The sequence below is a fragment of the Vicugna pacos genome, chromosome 13, assembly GCF_048564905.1.
Source record: "Vicugna pacos chromosome 13, VicPac4, whole genome shotgun sequence".
Lineage (NCBI taxonomy): Eukaryota > Metazoa > Chordata > Mammalia > Artiodactyla > Camelidae > Vicugna > Vicugna pacos.
Window position 1 is genome coordinate 49,357,500 of NC_132999.1, and position 19,767 is coordinate 49,377,266.

The 19,767-nt window shown below is 55.2% G+C and overlaps 4 protein-coding genes across 8 annotated transcripts; 2 read left to right on the forward strand and 2 right to left on the reverse strand.

The window, feature by feature from the left end:
- Positions 1-262: 262 nt before the first annotated feature.
- Positions 263-9,634, reverse strand: CNKSR1 (connector enhancer of kinase suppressor of Ras 1). 2 transcript variants are annotated; one of them, XM_006196809.4, is made up of 21 exons: positions 9,505-9,634; positions 7,543-7,700; positions 7,257-7,438; positions 6,567-6,651; positions 6,103-6,144; positions 5,917-6,021; positions 5,223-5,282; positions 5,039-5,107; positions 4,666-4,767; positions 4,509-4,579; positions 4,359-4,435; positions 4,103-4,209; positions 3,995-4,025; positions 3,422-3,594; positions 2,444-2,517; positions 2,208-2,279; positions 1,865-1,938; positions 1,649-1,710; positions 1,431-1,530; positions 1,166-1,347; positions 263-934 (listed from the first exon to the last, which is right to left on the reverse strand). In XM_006196809.4, the coding sequence occupies exons 1-21, from the start codon at positions 9,554-9,556 to the stop codon at positions 665-667; spliced, it is 2,148 nt and encodes a 715-aa protein (XP_006196871.2). In that variant the 5' UTR covers positions 9,557-9,634; the 3' UTR covers positions 263-664. The 2 variants fall into 2 exon arrangements, with proteins under 2 accessions (XP_006196871.2, XP_015095573.2); XM_015240087.3 differs by having other exon boundaries at positions 5,006-5,107.
- Positions 1,044-14,935, forward strand: ZNF593OS (ZNF593 opposite strand). 4 transcript variants are annotated; one of them, XM_072975068.1, is made up of 6 exons: positions 1,044-1,258; positions 7,185-7,348; positions 12,790-12,862; positions 13,136-13,317; positions 13,889-14,080; positions 14,276-14,935. In XM_072975068.1, the coding sequence occupies exons 3-4, from the start codon at positions 12,818-12,820 to the stop codon at positions 13,280-13,282; spliced, it is 192 nt and encodes a 63-aa protein (XP_072831169.1). In that variant the 5' UTR covers positions 1,044-1,258; positions 7,185-7,348; positions 12,790-12,817; the 3' UTR covers positions 13,283-13,317; positions 13,889-14,080; positions 14,276-14,935. The 4 variants fall into 4 exon arrangements, with proteins under 4 accessions (XP_072831169.1, XP_072831166.1, XP_072831168.1 ...); XM_072975065.1 differs by lacking the exons at positions 1,044-1,258; positions 7,185-7,348 and adding an exon at positions 7,415-7,501; XM_072975067.1 differs by lacking the exons at positions 1,044-1,258; positions 7,185-7,348 and adding an exon at positions 11,386-11,487.
- ZNF593 (zinc finger protein 593) lies at positions 13,615-14,497 on the reverse strand. The gene is made up of 3 exons (XM_006196808.4): positions 14,298-14,497; positions 14,003-14,065; positions 13,615-13,912 (listed from the first exon to the last, which is right to left on the reverse strand). Exons 1-3 carry the CDS (start codon positions 14,495-14,497, stop codon positions 13,771-13,773), a joined length of 405 nt encoding a protein of 134 aa, XP_006196870.2. The 3' UTR covers positions 13,615-13,770.
- Positions 14,936-15,978: 1,043 nt separating the features above from the next.
- C13H1orf232 (chromosome 13 C1orf232 homolog) lies at positions 15,979-19,430 on the forward strand. The gene is made up of 4 exons (XM_031683862.2): positions 15,979-16,062; positions 17,351-17,434; positions 17,546-17,643; positions 19,085-19,430. Exons 1-4 carry the CDS (start codon positions 15,979-15,981, stop codon positions 19,368-19,370), a joined length of 552 nt encoding a protein of 183 aa, XP_031539722.1. The 3' UTR covers positions 19,371-19,430.
- Positions 19,431-19,767: the final 337 nt, after the last annotated feature.

Below are 19,767 nucleotides of genomic sequence, written 5' to 3' on the forward strand. Positions count from 1 at the left end.
TCACTTTGTCCTGCTCCTGGAGATAGGGGAGGAGGGCACCGTCTGGTCTCTGAAGAGTTAGGGAGAGATGGGCATGAGAAGCCCTCACCAGCCACAGATCAGCAATCCGTCCTGGCAAGCTTTGGGTACAGAGTCCAGGCTGGTGGGCTGTGCAGTGGGCTAGTTATCAAGCGCATTCACCCCTATCTGACAGCTTTTCACCCCAGAGCCCTCTGGGAAGCAGATTCCAGATTATAATATGGAAGTCAAAGGCATGCATAGGTTCGTGTTAGAGGAACTGACTTTATTTGGTTAAAAGAGTCTCCTGTGTAAAGTGAAGAATGCCCACACAGACTGGTTTGGGGAAGGAAGAAGTGCCGAGGGATGGAGGGGGAATGTCTGTGCCCCCACAGGTCAGAGCACGGGGTGGGAGAGAGTTCTTTCAGCCCAGCCTCCCGCTCCTTCGTTGGCACAAAGCTCACTTCATTTCACCCTACTCCAGGGGCGAGAGGAACAGAAATGGCAGAAGCTCAGGCAAAGGAGGTCAGCTTAGAGTGAAACCATAGACTAGCACTACTTCCAACCTGGAAGAGAATCCAGGGATGCTGGGTCCTAGACCTGTCAGAGGCTGGGGGTTGAGGTGGTCATCAAGGCCAGAGATCAGGAATTAGGGTACTGGCTAGGGTTAGAGGTCAGGAGGTCGTAGGTCGCTCTCTGGGGTCAGGGGGCACAGATGAGAGTGCTCCTCAGGGTCAGAGGGCACGGGGTGGGAAGACTGTTCTCTAGAGTCAGAGTTCAGGACTTGGGAGCTGCCCTCAGCCTGCCCCACTCCCCAGGCCCCCAGGCCCTCTGAGTAGAGCTCCTGGTTCTGCTCCTTCCAGCGGCGGAATTTCTCTCCAGTCAGCTCGGGGTCCCCTAGTACTTCCTCAAGGGCCTGCAGCTCCTGCAGCTTTGCCTGGAAGAGAAGTAGGGCCTAAGGGGCCATGATCACCCAGCGAGTGGGGAGAGTTCGAGTCCGGAGCTAGCTCTGGAGTCCAGGGCCTAGAATCTAGCATCTGGCCTGGTCCAGCCCCCATCTTCAAATCAAGAGCCCAGTTCCAGGAACCTAGAACTTGGCCCGGACCACAGCAGACCCCAGAGCCGAGGGCCAGGAACCCAGCCGAAAGCCCCAGCACCCCCCGCTGACCTTGAGCGTGCTCTGCAGCGCCCGAACGCGGTGCGCTCGCTCGTTGAGCTGCGGGTCCCGGTTGCGCCGCAGGAAAGAGCTCCGCCATTGCTCGTGAGTGAAGGGCTGAGGCTGGCCCAGGAGGGACACGCCACCGTGCCTCAAGCCCCGTACCATTCCTTCCAGTGCCCCTTCGCTGCTGTCTGTGGGAGGGGGAGAGCAGGATGAGTGTGTGCCCGCCCCAGCCCCCAGCCCTTCATCTCTGCTCCCAACCCGGACACGGCACCTGTCAGAGGGCCAAAGGAGGTCCGCGGGCTGCCCTGCGTGGGAGTGGTGGCGGGTGATGTGTCTCTGTGGAGTAGATTCCCAGCCTGGGCCGGGCTGGGCTGCAGACAGGGCGGAAGGATAAGAGATTATCAGTCTGAGCTCCATGCACTGCTATTTAACAGCCGTACCCCCTCCCCGCCCCCCGCCGCCGCCAGTCTCCACCAACCCCCAACTCACAGAGGCAGAGAGGGTTCCAGCCTCATCGTCAGGGTCTTCTGCTTCCGTCTCGCTGTAGCAGTCTGGGGTGGACAGGAGCAGTTGGGGAGCTACTATGCTTCATAGGGTTTTGGGAACCAAGGGAGTGGACTTGGGGAATTAAGTCCCAGCCCCCATCCCAGGGAAGGCGGAGGCTCAGGTGAAACCAGGTGAGACCCACCCCTGTGAGATACCCACCTTCCTCTCGGGGCAGGGGGGTCCGGCCTGGAGATTGGTACTTGGAAATGCAAGTAATGAGATGGCGCACCCACCTGCAGAGGGGCAAACGGGTCTCAGGGAGTTTCCATTTAAAGTATGCCAGGACCTTTCACCTGTATCAACTAATTTAATCCTCAGAGCAACCCTGAGAGATACGAACTCTTATTAGTCCATTTGATAGTAGATGAAACTGAGGCGTAGAGAAGTGAGTGTCTTGACCAATTGCTGTCAGAGAGCTGGGATCCGAATCCAGGCTCCTAAGCTCAGGCTCCCAAGCTGGGAGTTGGGAGTGGGGGAGCAGGTTGAAGCAGGTAACACTCACATGCTCAGATCCATCAGGGTATCAGCAGCAAAGATGAAGGGTTTATACACGTCATGGGTGAGCTGGAACACACTGCCAAGGAGCAGAGGGGCTTCACTCACCGGGGGGTGCCCACCCAGAACTCAGAGAGGCTAGACTGGGAATCCCAGCTACCTGCTGCCCTCACCTTGGCCCTCCTGACACCCACCTCTCCCTTTCTCTCCCCACTCCTAGCCTGTCACACCCCAGGACTTAACTATTTTTTCTTCTGATCTTGTCCACTTTCCAGGCTGTAGTTGGAGACATTGATGAGGCCCTCAGCCTTCTCATCCTGGAGGGATCACAGTGTGAGGGTCAGCTTGAAGCCCGAACACCCTTGAGGCCTGATCAGGCTCCTGAGTGCAGGGGAGGGGAGAGGGCTCTCCTGGGCTCTCTAACTACAAATCTTTAAGTGCCCAAAGTTCAGGGCAGGAATCTGGGGTGGGGGCAAGATGGTGACCATGGTGTGCCTCTGAGCCTGGAAAGGGGAGCCCAAGACATCCAGAGAAACAGCCAGAGAAGAGGAGCTTGCTCTTGCATTTGCTGCATCAACAACACAGACAAAGCTGCTTCATACCACTAAGCTTTGCAAATGCTCTTCTCCCTGCCTGGTCTCCTTTCTCCTTTCCATCTGACTAACCCTTAGGTATGGATTTCTCAGGAAGTCTTTGTAATGCCTCAGGTGGACTGGCCACCTTTGCTGGACTCCGACCCACCCCTGAACTCTTCCTCCATCATAGCTTGTGTTCTGGTATTGTCCCCGGGTGTGTATCCATCCCTCTCACCCAGTGGCCTGGGTAACAGGAATGGTCCAATGCTTCCCTGTGTTCCAGTGCCCAGCCCAGAGCTGGGTGCACAGTAGCCCCCTGAATGTTAACTGAATGAATAAACAATTGCTTGAACAGCCCATCACTAGGATGAACAGATTAACAGAAGAGGAAGGAAAGGCGGGCAGAATTAAAGTGATTCTACACGGCCTCTGATACCTTTTCCAGGCTGCTTTTACACACACAGTAACTCATTTCTCTCTGAAGAGTGCCTGCATTTTACAGATAGGAACACTGGGGCCCAGGAGGGTCTGGGATCCACCTGTGACCACAGATGGAAGTGGATGGTGGAGGAGGGACAAAAGCCATGGCCCTGAGGTGACTCACTTGCTTACCTCTGTGTGTGTGTGTACGTGTATGGGGTCTCACCTGGGGCTGGCGGTACCAGTAGAGCGTGTGTCCCTTGAGCACAAACCAGCAGCGGCGCCAGCGCGGGCCCATGAAGCCCCCTGGCACCTTGCGCAGCAGGAGCCAGCCGTCACAGTCAGGCCGGCCCAGCTCCCGGCAGGACACCCGCCGGCGGCTCAGCTGTGTCGCCACGCCTGCAGCAGCATAGCACAGCCGGTTGGTGAGGGGCTGGCGAGGCAACCCAGACCCTCAGACCTGCTCCCTTGCCCTCCACGAGCACCCTCAGCTGGTATTCTGAACCCATGCTCTGTGCTTGGAATGTTACTGTGTCAGCTCTTGGGTGGGGATGCCTCTTCCCATTTTAGAGACAAGGAAACCAAAGATTAGAGGAGGAGCTGTTAGCCCAAAGTCACAGAACTGGCGAGAGGCCCAGGCTGGAGCACAGGTCTATCTGACCCCAGAAACAGAGCTGTTTCCAGGAGAGGCTGTGTGTGAAGTGTGTGTGTGGAGTAGTCTTGCTCAGCACTGCAGATTTCTAAGAGCTCCTATACCAGGGCCCCCCCGCCCAAACACACCCAGTCAAGTGTCTCATACCTTTTGATTTTTTGCGACCAAGGACAGGACTCTGAAAGGACCGCAGGAGGTTAGAGAAGGGTCTGTCCAGAGCCACACACCCCCTCTTGCTGAGCCCCTGAGCTTTACCTTGTCAAGGTGCTCTAGGGGCTCCGGGGTGTCTGCTACCCCTGTTGGGAGTGTGGCTGGGGGTGCTGGTGGGCCGGGCAGGGGCTCGGGGTCAAAGGAAGTCGAGTCTGTCAGGGAAAGAGGAGAGAGAGGAAGGGTTTATGAGTTCAGCCCCAGGCCCAGTGGTTAGGTGGGGGTGTCAGGGGCCAGGATCAGAGCCAGGCACCCCGTATGCCTTGCCTGGGGAATCTGCCAACTGGTGGAGCTCAGAAGTTACCTGTCCAGGCAGCAGGGCTGGGCCCAGGACTTGGGTTTGAAGTCAGGTCAAAGGCAAAGACATCTTCAGACAGGGCCCTGGAGAGATCAGGGAGAGATGAGGTGAGCCATGGCTCACCCACCAAGACGCACCCCAGGCCGAGCCTGTTACCTGGGAGACAGTGGGGCTGGAGCCAGTGATGGGCTCACTGGGTGTGAGGAGCTCAGGGCCTGAGGAGGGGTCTAAAAAACAATCAGAAACAGAGTGATGGAGCTGGCAACAGACAGGGCCTGAAAGCAGGCAGGGAACAGGTTTCAGCAGCAGGTACCTGTGGGGGTGTCTCTGGGACTGGGACCTTCTTCAGCACTAAGCTGACCCCGTCTGGCTCCCGCAGCAGCTCCCTCACCACGTTCTTATGGGGCCAGCCCACCTGGGGGACAGGGCAGGGGGCAGGGCAGGGACTCTGGACTTGGCAGGAGGCTCTGAAGCAACCCAGCAGCCCTTGCCCACAGAGCGCTCTCTCAGCCTCCCCCTCGTCCTACTCCAGGAAGCCTCCACGAGCCCCTCTGGCCTGTGTAAGGTGGCTCACCTCATGGACGGCAGCTCCCATAACCCTGGTCTCCCCCAGGGAACCTCCTTATCCACCAGCCTGGGTTCTACTCGGAAGCCCTTCCTCCCATCATGTCCCTTCCCTCACTCACCACCACCTGCTCATTGACCTGGACAATCTCGTCTCCAGGAAGAATCTGAAGCTGGAAGTCGTCCGGGACCTGGTATAGGGTGGGGGGGCTCAGAAGGTGCACCCTCGGGGGGCCGGAAGCTGGCTTGGCCGGCATATAAGAGTGTTGTGGGGGTGGGCAGCTGAGAAGGGTGCAGGGCTCTTACCTGGGGGCCCACTCGAGACACGAAGTGCAGGCAGTTGCTGGTGGTGTGGATCTCCAGGCCCTGCGAGATAGAAGCTGTAGTCACTGAGGGTGTAGGGGCCTCAGGATTAACGGCCAGACCTCACTGGGCACCAAGACTGGTAGGTGGGTGGGACAGCGGAGAGCTGGCCTCAGGGTGGCACCACCCAACTTGCTGTGTGCCTTCCAACTTGCTGCCACTCCTCTTTGGGCTCTGCCCTCTCCTCCGACAAGGGCCAAGGGGAGCAGGTTGCTGACTTTCAAGGTATGAGATTCAGAACCCCATCTGGCTCCCGCAGCAGCTCCCTCTCCACGTTCTTATGGGCTGAGCAGGGATGGAGTGGGACAGGGCAGGGTTGGGGCCTCTGGTTTTCCTAACTGGTCAAAGATTAAAGCAGAGAAAGGTCATGTCCTTTTCCCTCTCCCCTAACCTGCCAGGTGCATGTCTCACGGCTGGGATGTGTCACCTGAGACCACACAAGCTGCAGCCCCCCAGGACTGGAGAAGGGGGTTATGACAGCGAGACCCCAGGGAAGTCCTCTGGGCCATTAACATTCGTATAAAAAAGGCTTTCCAGCTATAACGGTATAGGATTCTTTGGAAACCTAGCACCAGATTTCAGGGCCAAGACATAGCTGCTGAGGTGACAGAGGTGAGAGTTGAGAGGTCAGGCTCACCGAAGGATCATCCAGCGGCACGCGCTCCAGCACAGCCCTCTGCTCCCGCAGCTCCTCCGGGCTGTAGCTCAGGATGCTGTGGCAGATCCCAACTACGTGGCTGCACTGGCATGGGAAGAGCAGTGTGTCTAGCCTGAGCCCCATCCCACCCCATCTCCACATCCCACTCACCCCCCTAATACTCACAATCCTCAGGACTTTGCTCTCCTTCTCAGCCGCTGGACAGTCCTGGAAAGCAGAGTGAGAGCAGAGGCCTACCCTGAGTAGGGGGCACTGCCTTCCCCCGAGGGCAGGGGAGTCCCTGCAGTCCCTCCCTGCATCCTGTACCCTGTCCCCCTTCCCAGAATGACATGGCCCCAAAGCTTTGGCCCCAAGATCTCTTTCCCCCTGATGCCAGGCCCCCAGAAATCACCACACATGCCCTCCCTGGCCCCTCCCCTTCCTGAGAGACAAACTTCCTGAGTTGCCCTATCAGTTAGGAGCCACTGACCCCCCCAACGCCCCCTACCCAGTGGCTGTGCCTCCTCCCTTTCTGCCCTCTCCTCTTTCTGCTCTCACATTCAATCCTGTGCTGATTCACAAGTTATAAAAAGCTCTACCCTGACTTGGTCTCTACGGTCAGGGCCAAGCCTGGCCCCTGGTTCTCCTACCTCCTGCAAGGCCTGGCCCAGCTCCCTGCACAACTCCCCAATCTCCTGGCAGGATGAGAAGTCATTTAAGTGGGAGAAGAGGTACCTGGCAGGGGGAAGGATAAAGCAATGGTTAGGGGACTGAGCTTACCAGTCAAGTCACTGAACCACTCTGAGCTGATTATGCATCTGAGAGTTGGGGGTAATACCCACTCTGATGGGCTTTGGTCTGGGGTAAAGATGACTGATACAGCTAAAGATTTTAGCATAGGACTTATCTGTCAAGCACCTACTACATGCCAGACCCTGTTTTAGGCACTGGAGAGACAGATGTTACACATCTAGTTACATCAATAATGATTTAACTTCTGCTGTGAAGCATAGGGAGCTCTGAGAGTGTACAACAGGGAAGGCTTCCCTGAGGAGGTGACATTAGCGCTAGGACTTATGAGACAAGCAGCAGCCAGTGAAGGGAATGGAGAAGCTCTCTATGCAGTGTTGTTGATATGACTGTCATGATTACAAGCTGGAGATGGGTTGGGAACCCAGGCATCCCAATGCTCCTGCACAGACCAATTAGCCTCTTTGCCCAGCTGCACCATATCTGAACAAAAGCCAAACTCTATTTTTCTCTCCCAGGGCCTGGAGGAGCCCAAAGATGAAACAGGTCCTCTTACCAGTAACTCAGACCCTGGGAAAAGCCTAAGGTACCTGTTGAGCCAGAAGAGGAGGGAACGGGCCTCTTGCACCAGCTCCACGGCTGCGCTGAGGACATTCGCAGGGGTCTCGGCACAGCCCCCCAGGTGACCTTGGACTAAGCTCTGAAATGCCTGGATCCTCTCCAGCAGCCCTTCTGTCAGGCTCTGCAGGTTCTCTGACTGGAGCCCGGAGCTCTGTGCCAGAGAAGGGGCAGGTTAATTCCTGGCAGCGGCCGGCCCCCCATCAGCACCCCCAAGGTGGGTAGAAGCTGCAGCCAATGTGGCCACCATTCACTCACCAGGGCCCGGAGCTGCTCCACCCCTTCCAGGATGAGCTCCTGGTGGCCCAGAGGCCACACAGTTAGAGCCTCCAGGCTTCGGGGACAGAGCTGGAGCAGGTACTTGCCAGGCAGCTCCCAGTCCTCAAAGCAATAGTCCTGCAGGGAATCATCGAGGCCTGGAGGGGTGGGAGGGTGGTCAGCGTAGGGGGAACCAGGGGGTGTCAAGGACTTTCCAGTCACTTCTTCACTCCTGCAAAGCTCTTGTCCTAATGACAATTCTGAGACCCAGTTCACGGATAAGGATACTGAGTTGAGAAGTAGGATAGTATAGGGCAGCAGCTCTCAAAGGATGGTCCCCAGACCAGCAGCAGCGGCCTCACTGGAGAACCTGTTAGAGATACAAATTCTCCGCCCACGCCCACCCCCCACCTGCTGAATCAGAACTCAGGAGCAAGGCCCAGCAGTCTGCGTTTTAACAGATCCTCCAGGTGTTCTGATGCTTGCTCAAGTCATGCTTGAGGGGACTATGGAGTCAGGAGACCTAAGTGATAGCACTTGAACAAGTAACTTAGTTACTCTGTGTCTCAATTTCCTCACCTATAAAATGAGGGTAGTAAAAACCCCTGCCTTCGAATCATATGTATTAAATGTCATGACACATGTCAAGCACTTGGCCTCTTCTTTTGGTTTATGGTAGACAGTCAATAACAGCCCCCATATTATTATTGCCAGGCTCTTTACCATGATCTACAAGGCCCTGTCTGATCAGACCACCACCTGCCTCTTCAGCCTCATCTCTTGGCCCAGCCCCTCAAACTCAGCACTTCAGAACCAGAGCGCTAACTCCCTGCAGCTCCTGGAATGCTCTTTTGCCTCGCATGTGCTATTCCTTCTGCCTGGACTGCTCTTCCAGCTTTTCATGTCCTTTTTCATCTAACTCCCTCCAGGAAGCCTTCCACAACTCCCCAGTCTCAGTTGGGGGCCTCTGCTGCTCTCACTGTTCCCTGCACCTCCATAAACTCTTGCACCAGAGTATCAACCTCTCCTACATGATCACGATCTCCTGTGTACGGTGAATGTGCCGGGTCGCCTCCCTCCAAACAGACCCTGACATTGAGCTACACGTGCCAGGCCCTTGTCAGGAGAAGTGGACCAAATGAGACACTTCATGGGTAGGGAAACTTTTCCACTTTATGGATAGGGAAACTGAGACCTGTGGTCACAGAACTGTTGAGTGGAGGGGCTGGGCCTGGAACCCAGTCTGAGAGTCTGACTCTGGCCCTGAATCCCTGCTTTTACTGAGGCTGATCACCCTGAGTCTGCCCCTCATCATCTGTGTACTCCAGCTCCCCTCTCGAGGAGGGATGTCCTGACTCACCTACGCCCTCCCAGCTGCATGTCAAAGAGTCTTTACTCCTCTGAGTCTCTCGGCAGTCTAGGCCCTTTCTCATCCATCTAGGCTCATCTCCCCCTGTGACCTAGGATGGGGCTGTACCAAACTCTTCAGTCTGGCTGGGGCTTCTGCTTCTCTCACTGGGAGCCTCAAGGTGGGGAGAAGGGAAAAGACACCAGGGCCGGCCCTTTTCCAAAACCTGAGCAAATCACTTCCTGGCTCAGTTTCTGTGCATCAGTTTCAGCTTCTGAAAAGTGGGTTTAGTAACAGCCCCCTGAGCCCTGGGGTAGATGGAAGATGAAGGACGTACAGTGGGGGTGGTGCCTGCTGGGGAGACACCCTCTGTTTTCATTACACAACCACTGCCTCCCCATTTCCACCCTGGCAGCCTCTTGGGAGACCCCTTCTGTTTCCTCCAGGGACCCCGAGGTTTTCTCGTCTATCCTTCTGCCAGGTTCGTGGCAGAAGCTCTCTCTATAAATACTTGTTGACTTGCTAACCAACTGACGGACACAAGAGGTCATTTTTCCTTTTCCTCTCCCTGTCCCACTGCCTCTCAAGCCCAACACTGCCCCGGCCCCACCCACCTCTCAGCCAAGCCGCCACTTTCCTGGGGGTCCAGGTCGCTACTGGCTCCATGGCCAAGTCCGGCAGCTGGGATCCACACCCGTTCCGTCTGGCCTACACAGGAATTTCCGCTCCCAGAGCCCTGGCTGGGGAGGGGCTGGGCTGGGCCCAGGGCGGAGCCACTGGCATACCTGAGCCCACGTGGCTGCCCAAGTGAGGAGCTGCAACAACCATTGGCCTACTGCCTGTCCTCCTACTGCTCAGCTCTTCAGGCATCCCAGGGCAACCAGGGGCGGTGCCACTGGTGTGTGACCCAGGCGACCTCGGAACTGGCCTTGGGATCCCCGCCCAAAATTGACCTCAGATGGCAAAGTGAAACCCTGACCTTCAGGCTCCTCAAAAAGAGGCCAAAAAATGAGCAGTGAGCAACAAAGCACAGAGGTTAGGGAGCCAGAGCTTGGGTGCAAAATCCGGCTCTGCAGCTTGTTAGCTGTGGGACCAAGGGCTACCCACCAGGCATCAGTTTCCCTATCTGTAAAATGGATATAATCAGTCCTATTTCAGAGTGCTGCTGTGTAGAGTACCTGCGTTAACAGCTCTAAAACCTTCAGAACTGGTTTTTAGCCCTGTCTTTTTTTTTGTACTGGGGATCCTTTTGGCAGTCTGGGGAAATCTCTGGACCCTTTCTCAGAATGATGCTTTTAAAAGCACAAAGCAAACTGCTAAAGATTACAAGGACAATTACCATCAAAATATATTAAAAATCACAAATTTATGACATAGTAATATGTATTTATTAGCATTAAATAACAAGACTGGCAAGTTTAAATTTTCCTTTTCGAATGATATCAGTGTGTTGTTGCTCAGCATGAATAACACTGAACTGTGGGGGTGGCCTTTGACTCACTTCCTCACACTAATTGATCAGCAAACAACTAAAGACAGGGAATGCAAGAGAGTAATGGAGAAGCTGGGGTCACCAGTGTGGGAACAGATGGATTCACCATTTGGTCACTGACCCTCTACTGTGCACAATCAACAGCAGCTATGTCTCTGGAGTGTCTGAAACAGAGTGAAATTTAGCAGTGTGTTAATAACTGTCACCACTTTGAAATAGTTATGAGCATAGGTAATATTCTGAGAGACTTTCAATAATTACCATTTGATATGAAAATATCTGTGATTTCTCCTGATGAAGCCACAGATACTGCTAATACTTCTATCCATATAGAAGGAAATGGCAAATTTTGGTTAGAGGTTAGCGAAAATAAATACATAATTTCTTTCCCACCCAAGTGTGTAGGCCCCCTGAATCGGGAAGCCCAAGTTAAGAGCCTTCCTCTTAGAACAGTGTCTGATGCATACTAAGTGTTTGCCATTATCATCATGATCATCCCAGGCCAGGGGACTGACTCCCAGGACTCTGGAATCAGACAGAATCAGTTCCACTTGCTATGTGACTGAGATTACCCCCTACACCTCTCTGAACCTGTTTCTTCCTCTCCAAAAGGGGGGTGTCTAGACTTCAGTTCTGTGACAATATCTTTTAAGTATTTTGGAATCTATAACATGAGGCTGATTTATTATTATTGCTTTAATTCCATAGGAAGGGGTCTGAGAGTCCTGCCCCCTCTGACTCTGTCACCTAACTTGGAATCTCTACTGGCACCCCAATACCTGGCCTTCAAAGCCTGTCAAGATCTTGACTGTAACCCAGAGACCCAAAGTCTGAATTTGGCTCATGGATGTCCATGTAATGTGTTTTAATGGTCATCATTTAACAATTTCACATACAAATTGAATTCTCTGGAATTTGGCCAGCTCTGCTGATCCCATTCCCCCTTCACAGGTGGCATCAAACATGAATGCAGATCATTGGCTGCCTCCTTCAAGGGGACTCCAGGTCCCCACAGGCTTTGCTCCCTCATTTGTAAACAAGTGGGTTCCAAATTTGCAACACGGCCCTCACCTCTGGCTTTGTCCTTTACTTCACACACTTCACGGTGTGTATCCCTTCAACACTCCTCCTTGCTGCTTCCTCCTCTAATGTTTTTGCCTCTTCCTACATTAGCCTCCCTGTGGCGCTCTTGGGAAACCCAGTAAACACAGACCCATCTCCACCATCCTGATTTCATTCAACACTGACCCTGAACTGGCACAAGATACAGAGGCGAGAAATCAGCCAGCCTCCACCCTCCCTGAACTCACAATCTTGTAGGAGAGAAACGAACAAGAACTCACCACTTGTATTCACATATGCCCCCAAAAGGACTGGGGGCCTAACAACTACACCAGTGCCTCTACTCTGGCCCCCAGCAACTGGCAGGGCTAGGCAGCTAGGAACAGAGTAAACTGCAGCTTCTATTTTGAAGGTAGTTTTATGAGTTTATAAAAGTTCTTTGGACATATATGCTGTAAAAATTTCAAAGGTAACAGTGGGTCATTAAGTGTAAGGAGGACGTGCCCTTTCCCCAGCATGTCCTCATCCCATTCCCCAGTGTGGGCCACTGTTAAGTTTTCTGGGTGTCCTTCCATTCTCTCTGTAAGCTGATACTCTACATGCTGCTATTCTGAAAATATGCTTTTTTCCCCATTTTATGAGATAATCAATACCAAGTGAAATAACCCACATAAAGTATTTAGAACAATGCCCGGCACAGTCAGCTACTATTTTTTAGCGCACCTCGGACAGCATTCTTAATCAGTAGATTCAGATCTTTTATTATAGTCCCCAAACTGAGGTAGGGGTATCTCTACAGGAACTCCGTCTTGGGGAAAGAGGTGGAATGCACCCTTCTCCAAGGCAGGTGTGATTGCCCTAACAGAAACCAAGTGAAAAAGGCCTACTCCTGTCTGGGGGGTACTAAGAAGCACCCACCCCCTCCTTTGCTGAGAGCCAACTGGTGACATCCAATCATCTGAGGTAGGGATAGGGCCAGGAGCAGGGCTGGGGAGGCCCTTCCATACCTGGTCCAGGTCTGAGACTTCTGAATGCTACGAGGCAAGGCCTCTCCTGCCTACCCAGCCTGGACTCCCTGGTGGGTGGGGGAGGTGCTGCTCAGGCCTGATGCTGATCTCTCCTGACAGCTGCTCCTAAGGCTGGCAGGGCGGGCAGGCGGGGGAAGGGACAGATTTAAAGGTCTAGTTGCCCCGCCCCCTGACAGACCTGGGAAGGCAGACACTGGTGAGCATCCTCCGAGGGCATGGCTCTCTTGTGTATGAGAGGTCAGGAAACTCTATGCCCCAATTTCCGCTTCCTGGTACCTTGAACGCCCCTGGTCCTCATTACCGCTTCCACCCCACAGGACACCAGGGAGACTAGCAGCACCCACCATGCGATTTCGGCGCCTGACCCCTGGCTACTTCCGAGTGCTACAGGTAAGCGCCCCTAACCAGCGGTTTCTGGCACCGACCCCTTTCTCCCCCTACCATGGCTAGGTTGACACCCAGCAACCAGGCTGTCACGTTCCCTGCCGCCTGAGCGGCCAGGGCCCAGATGGGCAGTGAAGCGAGAGGGATTGGGGTGGAATCTCCCTGGCCAGCAATGGCATCTGTATCTCCTTCCCCCAGTAGCTTCTCAGCCCCCTTCCACTCCCCACCTTCCCAGTGGTCTCAACTGACCCCTCAAGCGGACCCTCTGTGCACCTCCAGATGCAGATAGCCGGGGAGCTGAAGGCAGAGCCCCGGAGTTCACTGGCTGGGATTGTGGCTGCACTGCTGGCTGTCCTTGGGCTGGGCGGCTCCTGCTATGCTGTCTGGAAGATGGTGGGGCAGCGGCGGCCGCCACAGGCTCCATGATGAAGCGGGCGGCCTCTCACCTGGGTCCTGGGGGGGTAGGTGACTCAGCAGAGGCTACAATCTCAGGAATCTCCATTTCTGGGGGTCAGTCCCTGCCCTCATTGGAAGCAGGATAGTATAAACCTGATCCTACCCCTCCACACACTTGGGTTCCAACTGGGGGCTTCAACTCAGATGCCAGGACCCCTGAGGGAAGGGAAGGATGCAGGTTCCAAAGCTGGATCAAGTCGGGAGGAGACACCCTGGGCCCTGCACGCAGGAGTAGTAGAGGAATTTTTGGAGGGCAGGAGTTTGGGGGAGTGGCCTGGAGGTTAGAAAGTCAGAGGAAAGCCTTCTTGATCCAGTTCTTTTATTGGGAGGGAGGGCACCCAGAAGAGGCCATCGAAATCCCAGACCCAGGGCCAAGAGAGACTGGCACAGTCTCTCCCAGCCTGGCCCTTGCATCATTGTCCATGGGCAGCTCCTCTGCTTTGCATCCTCAGGCCATGTCAGGTAGACGTGTCCATCTCAGAGGCTTCAGTGGATACTTCTGTGGGCACTGCCAGCCGCTGGGGAGGCACATAGGAACCCATACCCGCCGCCCTCTCCGCCTCTTCTTGACTGTAGGGCTCCACGCTCAGCTGCTTCAGTCTGGGAAAAAGAATAGGAGTTGAGCACTAACGAGAAGCCAGCCCTGTCCGACCGGCACCCATCCATCAATCCTCTTCTACTCCTTCATACCTCTTCTTGTGGTCTTTGGATCGGAAGTGAGTCTTCAGGTTGGCAGAATCGATGAAGTACCTCCTGTAGGGATGGAGGGTAAGGAGGAGAGTGAGAAGGTGATGCCTCTCAGATACGCCTATCTCCCTGACCCCAGTTCGTTCCCTGACGAACTCCAGGCTTGAAGGGATGGGGTGCCGGCAGACCCACGGGTCCCAGGAGAGGAGACCCTGCGCGCCCCGGGGCCCGGACCTCACACCCCCGGCCCGTACCGCGGACCCTTTTCTTCCTCAGGCCAGGCCCGGCTGGGACTCACGCGCAGGCCAGACAGCGATGCAGGCCGCCCCCTGGCAGGTCAGGGTCGGGCTCGTTGCTCGGGTCTGGACGGGGCTGTGAGGCAACCTGGGGCCGCAGCTCGCGGTGAATCTCATCTAGGTCCGGCCGCCGCCGCTTCGCCTTCATCTGGCGGGCCAGGGAGTGCGCTCGGTGAGCGCCGGTCCGGCGGGAGCGACCCATGGAGGGTGACAGCGGGACCAGGGGTCCCAGATCCTAGTTAGGAGAACACGTGTGGACGCTTCCGGACTGATCAATGACGCCAAGTGACGCCGGGGGACTAATGAGACTCCGCCAGACCGCCTCTGATGACGTCATTAGCGCGGGATGCTCCTTGAGCGCCCCCCAGCGGCCGTCGACGGCAGTGATGGAGCTGAGGCGGGGCCCCACAGAGAATCCTGTTCCGTTGCTGGAGGGGCAGGGGCGTGGTGCGTGCTCTGGGGGAATTCAGGCCAGTCCGCTGCCCTGCCCGCTCCACCTGGCCCAACCTATCTCAATCTGGCCTATTCACCCCTTCCCAGATCTTAGACTCTGCGTTGGAGAGGGCGTGCTTTGAACATCTCTGGAAGGCACTGAAAAATGTCTGTGATGCGAATATATTAATAAATGAATGAGAGTGAATATTCCAAAGTTTTGGAATCCCGGCCCCTACAGCACTTTCCGAGATACCTCTAGTCTCTCATAAAGCCCTCACCACTTCTTTCCCCTCCCCAGTTATTCCCTCTGGTCTCCAACGTTCATCCACCCCCACCCCTCAGCCAAATCTGGGAGGGAGGGGTGTTCCTCCCCAAAGATCACAGTTCTCAGGAATCCTGTCAGACTCAAGAGGGGTCAGCTCCTCTCACAAGAAAAGGAGCTACTCACAGAAAGACCTCTTATCTTTGACCCCTTTCTCTCAGCCCTGGGCTTCCAGGCATGGGCTAGCATCAAATGCAGAGGTACAACCTAGGTGTTGTGTGCTCACAGTGGGGAGAGGGCCAGAGAGCTTTTCCCCATGCACCAGAGCCTGGTGCCTTCCAGGCTGACCAAAGGAACTCAGCAATAATTCAGGGGCCCTAGTTTTTTGGAATGTGTTGCCAGGAAACAGGGAGACAGGCACGTGCATCCCTGGGGAGAGGAATCAGTTTCCAGCCCAGACAAAGCAGTGAAATGTAAGCCCAAGGCACTGACTGGGGGCCTTGGGACCTTCCCACTCTATTTCACAGAGGCTGAGTGTGGACATAGAGCAAGGCCCTGTTGAGGGCACAGCTATATAGCTATAGTCAGAGGGGCACCACTGTGGGTCCTGAACCTAAGGACTTTGTAAATGGACTTCATGACTGGAAGAGGATCTTTCTGGAGCCATTCCAAATGATCAAATTCAAGAACTCCTGGGCTCAGGAAGGAGGCTTCTGTGGAGAGAGATGTCTTCATTATTCTTGGCCAATATGGGTCAAGATCAGGGGCTAAGTTGGCAGACACCGACTTTTACCACAGACTCCTTTGGATTGGGTTTGCCTGCTGGGCACTGTGCCATCTGGGGAGGCTGGTGTATCTTTAATGAAGTCATCTGATCCCTGGGGCAGGCTCTGAGCCTCACTGAGTTCCTGGAGCCAGACCTACTGGGTGTCCACTCAGCCACCACCTTCCCGTGCCTGGGTGCCAGGCCCGTTTCCCTTGCAGCCATGAACCAGGCCTTCTGGAAAACCTACAAGTCTAAAGTACTGCAGACCCTGAGTGGGGAATCTGAGGAGGACCTGGCAGCGGAGGTGGGTACTGTCCTGCCTGCTGGATGGCAGAGGGGCAGCAGGAGTGAAAGGTACAAAGAAGGGCAAGGGACAGGCTCTGAGAGAAAGAGATTTGGGCAGAAACAACTGGCAATTGAGGGATGCGTGCAGTGTCAGAAAGCCAGGACATTTAAGGAAACCAAGGAAGAAGAGAAGACTTGGAGGAGTGGTCACTGCCTCCAAAGATCTTAAGTGCTGCCACATGGAAGAAATCCTTTTAGGACCTGTGGGCAGAACCCACACAGATACACTCAGCTTGCCTCAGCTTTCTAATGGGCAGAGCTGAGCAGAAATGAGATGATTTGCCTCGGGAGAAAGCAAGCCCCCTGGTACTGGAGGTTGGGGAAGTGACACTTGTACACAGAGGGTCACTGTAGCAGCACCAGATCAGAGCCATACTTGGACCGTATTTGTCCTGACATTTAAAAAAAAAAAATGAAAAGGCTCCAAAACAGTCTTATATCTGGAGGCTGTGATAAGTGGCAATTGCACAAGTAGGTATGGCAGAGACAGGAACTAGTTCTGGGGTGTGTGTATGTGAGTGTGAATTAAGTGTGTGTCTACACAGGTTGGTGTCCAGGGCTGAGCTTGTATAGAAGTATCTGTGGGTCAGTATTGGGGCTGGTGTTGGTGTGGAATCCCCAGTTAAGATGTATGTGCAGGTGTGAACTTTCAGGTGTGTCTATTTTGGGCAGAAGTCTCTGGAGGTATGCAGGCACCTGCAGGTATAATGTTTGGGTGTGTGTATGTGCATCTGTGTTGTGGTGTCTGTGGAGGGGTGAAGAGGTTTTGTGTGCTGTAGGTGGGTCTCTGTGCAGCTGTCTGCAGTTGTGGAAGTGCACAGGTGTGAATGGTGTGAATGGTGTAACTGTGTAAGTGTCCTTGTGTAGGTGCCTCACAGCAGGTATATCTATGTACAGGTGAAGGGCTGTAGTCATGCAGAGGCTTGCTCATGTGCAGGTGTGTGCCATGTCGGCATGCAAGCCCTTGTCCACGTTTTGGGGTGTGTATGAATGTGTCTGTGGGTGGGCACGTATGTGAGCTCAAGGGCGTCTGCAGGGATTTCCTCTACAGGTAATGTGTGTGTGTGACTGGTAACTGTGTAGAGGTACACCTTATGTATTTTTGGAGGATGTGAGTGGGCCACAATATGTGTGTTTGTCTGTGAAGTTTGAGGTGTCTGATCTGTGTGTACCAAGCTAGTAGTGGGGGAGAGAGGTCCTATTCCTCTGGGGCCTCTCTTATGCTGGTTAGCGGTCTTGTGTCCCAGAGGGAGAACCCAGCGTTAGCGGAGTCTGAGATGGCAGAACCGACTGAAGAGGCCTTCAATCCCATGTCACAGCTGGCCCGCCGGGTAAGTTCGCCCTTCATCCACCCCTGCCCTGGGGAGCCTGGCAGAAGCTGCTGTGGGGTCCTGGGAGGTGGTGCTGGGGCGGCTCCCTGATTCCCAGCCCCTTCCTCCCAGGTTCAAGGGGTTGGGGTGAAAGGTTGGCTGACAATGTCATCTCTGTTTAACAAAGAAGATGAGGACAAGCTGCTGCCACCAGAGCCCTGTGCTGACCAGTATGTGTGTGTGTTTATGCATATGTGGTGGTGGTGGGGAAGTCTGGGACAGGCCTGGGATCCCCCATCTCCCATGTCCTTTCCTTCTGGTCTGTTAGTCTTACTGACCAGGGAGGACAGGAGAGGTCCAGCCCCTGGCTGTTTCTGTTTCTGTTTCAGCAGGAAAGAGGCCAAATCAGCATATCTGGGAGATAAGGTTAGATCTCATGAGGAATTTACTAGCTGTTGGGATTGAGATGCTAGAAGGTATTATGGACTCTCTCTCCCCATGCACGTGGGAGGGGTCATCTGCCCAGAATCAGGGTACCCAGGAGAGAAGCTTTAGGTGTTTGAACAGAGGGAGGTTCAGATCAATGGTTCCTAAGTATTGGTCTAAACCCTCATCCTCCCAGGGAACTTGTGATGAACATAAATTCCTAGACCCTCCTTCAAAGATTCTGATTCAGCAGGTGTTGGCTGAGTCCTGGGATGTATATTATCAGTGAGCTCCCTGAGGACTCAAGGCACACTAGTTTAGGGACTGTCTTAGCAGGTCTTTTATGCTGGGGTCTTGGGGGGCGTCGGACCCAGGGCCTTGTCTTCCTCCGAACTCTACTCTGACACACATTTCATCTCTGCCCTTTCCTCCAGCCCAGTCCATCTTCCCCTATTCCTTTCTCCCATCTCCCCTGCCCCACGGTTCCTTTTCTCCCTCCCTGCTCATCCCTCTCCCTCCCAGCTCTTCAAGGACTTCCTCAGACCTGAGGCTTCAGCCTCAAGGCTTATCACTGCTCCTACTCCTGGATTGCCCTTCCCCCGACATGTTCCTGCTACCTCCCAGTCCCCATCTCCCCTAGGCCTCTGATCTAGGCTTTTCTGCTTCCCTTGGGATCGCTCCACCTGTCAATCTCCCCAGGATCTCTCATTTTTCTGAACCCTCTACCCCTCCATCCCAGAACCAGAAACTTGTTACCGCCCCGCCTCTCTCCTCAAGGCTTCACTCTTGTCTTCCCGGGCTACAGCCTCCAGAGTCTGACCCTGCCCCCTCCCCCTTATCTAACTCCCCATCCAGTCCCACTGTCTCTCAGCATCCTCGGGCCCGCCCCTCTCCCAGGGCTCCTCCCCCAGCATCCCAAACTCGGAGCCTCCGGCTCTCCTCCTCTGGCCTCGCCCGGGTTTCCCTCCCTGAACCCCTGATCCCGTCTCTCTTCCCAGGAATACTCATCCCGGCCTCCTCTTCCCAGATCCCTCATCTACTCCCCTGACCCTGTCCCACCCCAGCCCCCTTTCTCAGTGCCTCTGAGCCCTCCCCTTGCCTCCAGGTCCTGACCGGCCCCCTCTCTCCCGGGCCCCTCCAGTTCCTGACCTCGCCGGGGCCCCACTGTCCATCGAACCCGCCTCCTGTCCTTTGTCCTCTCTGGGGCCTGTTGGCCAGCCCCCTGACCACGCCCCCTTTCCGCAGCCCCCTGGCGGCGCAGCCTGCCTCGGAGGCGGCGGTGGCGGCGGCAGAGCCGCGCGGACCGGGGTTCTGGGACTCGTTCGCCAGCAGGTGGCAGCAGCAGCAGGCGGCGGCGGTGTCCATGCTGCGTGGCGCAGAACCCACCCTGGAGCCGGACCCTGAAGTCGGGGACGAGGCTGCCGAGCGCCCCGAGCCGCGGGAAGCCGATCCCGCGGCTGGTTTCAAGTGGGGCTTCCTCACCCACAAACTGGCCGAGATGAGAGTGAAAGCTGCGCCCAAGGGCGACTAGCCGGCCAGCCGAACTGGTCGCCCGCTTGTCCCCTCCCGCGATAAAAACCTTGGCCTGACACCTTGTGTGACCGCGTGCTTTTGTCCAGACGGCGGGAAAGGCTGCTTTGGGGTGGACAACCTCAGGGCGGGGTTCTGCTGGAGTGGTCCTCACCTTCTCCCCTACAAACGTACAGGCATAAAATATGCAGAGACATCCCAGGTATCTGGATAGGCTGTGCTCGATTTAGGGTACAACTTTTCAGGAATCTGGGGAACCCCAGAGGACACGTCCCGCCTTCCTGTTCAGCTCCTTTTAAGTCGACAAACTTTGTCTGTGGCCCTGCTACGTGCGCTGTCCCATGACTAGAGGAAGGTCAGTGGCTAACGGCAGCCCAGATCCATACCAACGGACCCCA

What these genes read in the sequence shown, in the direction of transcription:
- CNKSR1 (XM_015240087.3), bottom strand. Translation starts at nt 9,556, where the DNA reads ATGGAGCCAGTAGCGACCTGGACCCCCAGGAAAGTGGCGGCTTGGCTG. An exon ending in TGGAGCAGCTCCGGGCCCTG is followed by an intron (nt 7,439 to 7,542) that starts GTGAGTGAATGG and finishes TCTCTGGCACAG; the next exon opens with AGCTCCGGGCTCCAGTCAGA. An exon ending in GGGACATGATGGGAGGAAGG is followed by an intron (nt 4,768 to 5,005) that starts GCTTCCGAGTAG and finishes CCTGTCCCCCAG; the next exon opens with GTGGGCTGGCCCCATAAGAA.
- ZNF593OS (XM_072975068.1), top strand. Translation starts at nt 12,818, where the DNA reads ATGCGATTTCGGCGCCTGACCCCTGGCTACTTCCGAGTGCTACAG. An exon ending in GCTACTTCCGAGTGCTACAG is followed by an intron (nt 12,863 to 13,135) that starts GTAAGCGCCCCT and finishes GTGCACCTCCAG; the next exon opens with ATGCAGATAGCCGGGGAGCT.
- ZNF593 (XM_006196808.4), bottom strand. Translation starts at nt 14,497, where the DNA reads ATGGGTCGCTCCCGCCGGACCGGCGCTCACCGAGCGCACTCCCTGGCC. An exon ending in CATCGCTGTCTGGCCTGCGC is followed by an intron (nt 14,066 to 14,297) that starts GTGAGTCCCAGC and finishes CCATCCCTACAG; the next exon opens with GAGGTACTTCATCGATTCTG. An exon ending in TCCAAAGACCACAAGAAGAG is followed by an intron (nt 13,913 to 14,002) that starts GTATGAAGGAGT and finishes TCTTTTTCCCAG; the next exon opens with ACTGAAGCAGCTGAGCGTGG.
- C13H1orf232 (XM_031683862.2), top strand. Translation starts at nt 15,979, where the DNA reads ATGAACCAGGCCTTCTGGAAAACCTACAAGTCTAAAGTACTGCAGACC. An exon ending in TGTCACAGCTGGCCCGCCGG is followed by an intron (nt 17,435 to 17,545) that starts GTAAGTTCGCCC and finishes CCTTCCTCCCAG; the next exon opens with GTTCAAGGGGTTGGGGTGAA. An exon ending in CCAGAGCCCTGTGCTGACCA is followed by an intron (nt 17,644 to 19,084) that starts GTATGTGTGTGT and finishes CCCTTTCCGCAG; the next exon opens with CCCCCTGGCGGCGCAGCCTG.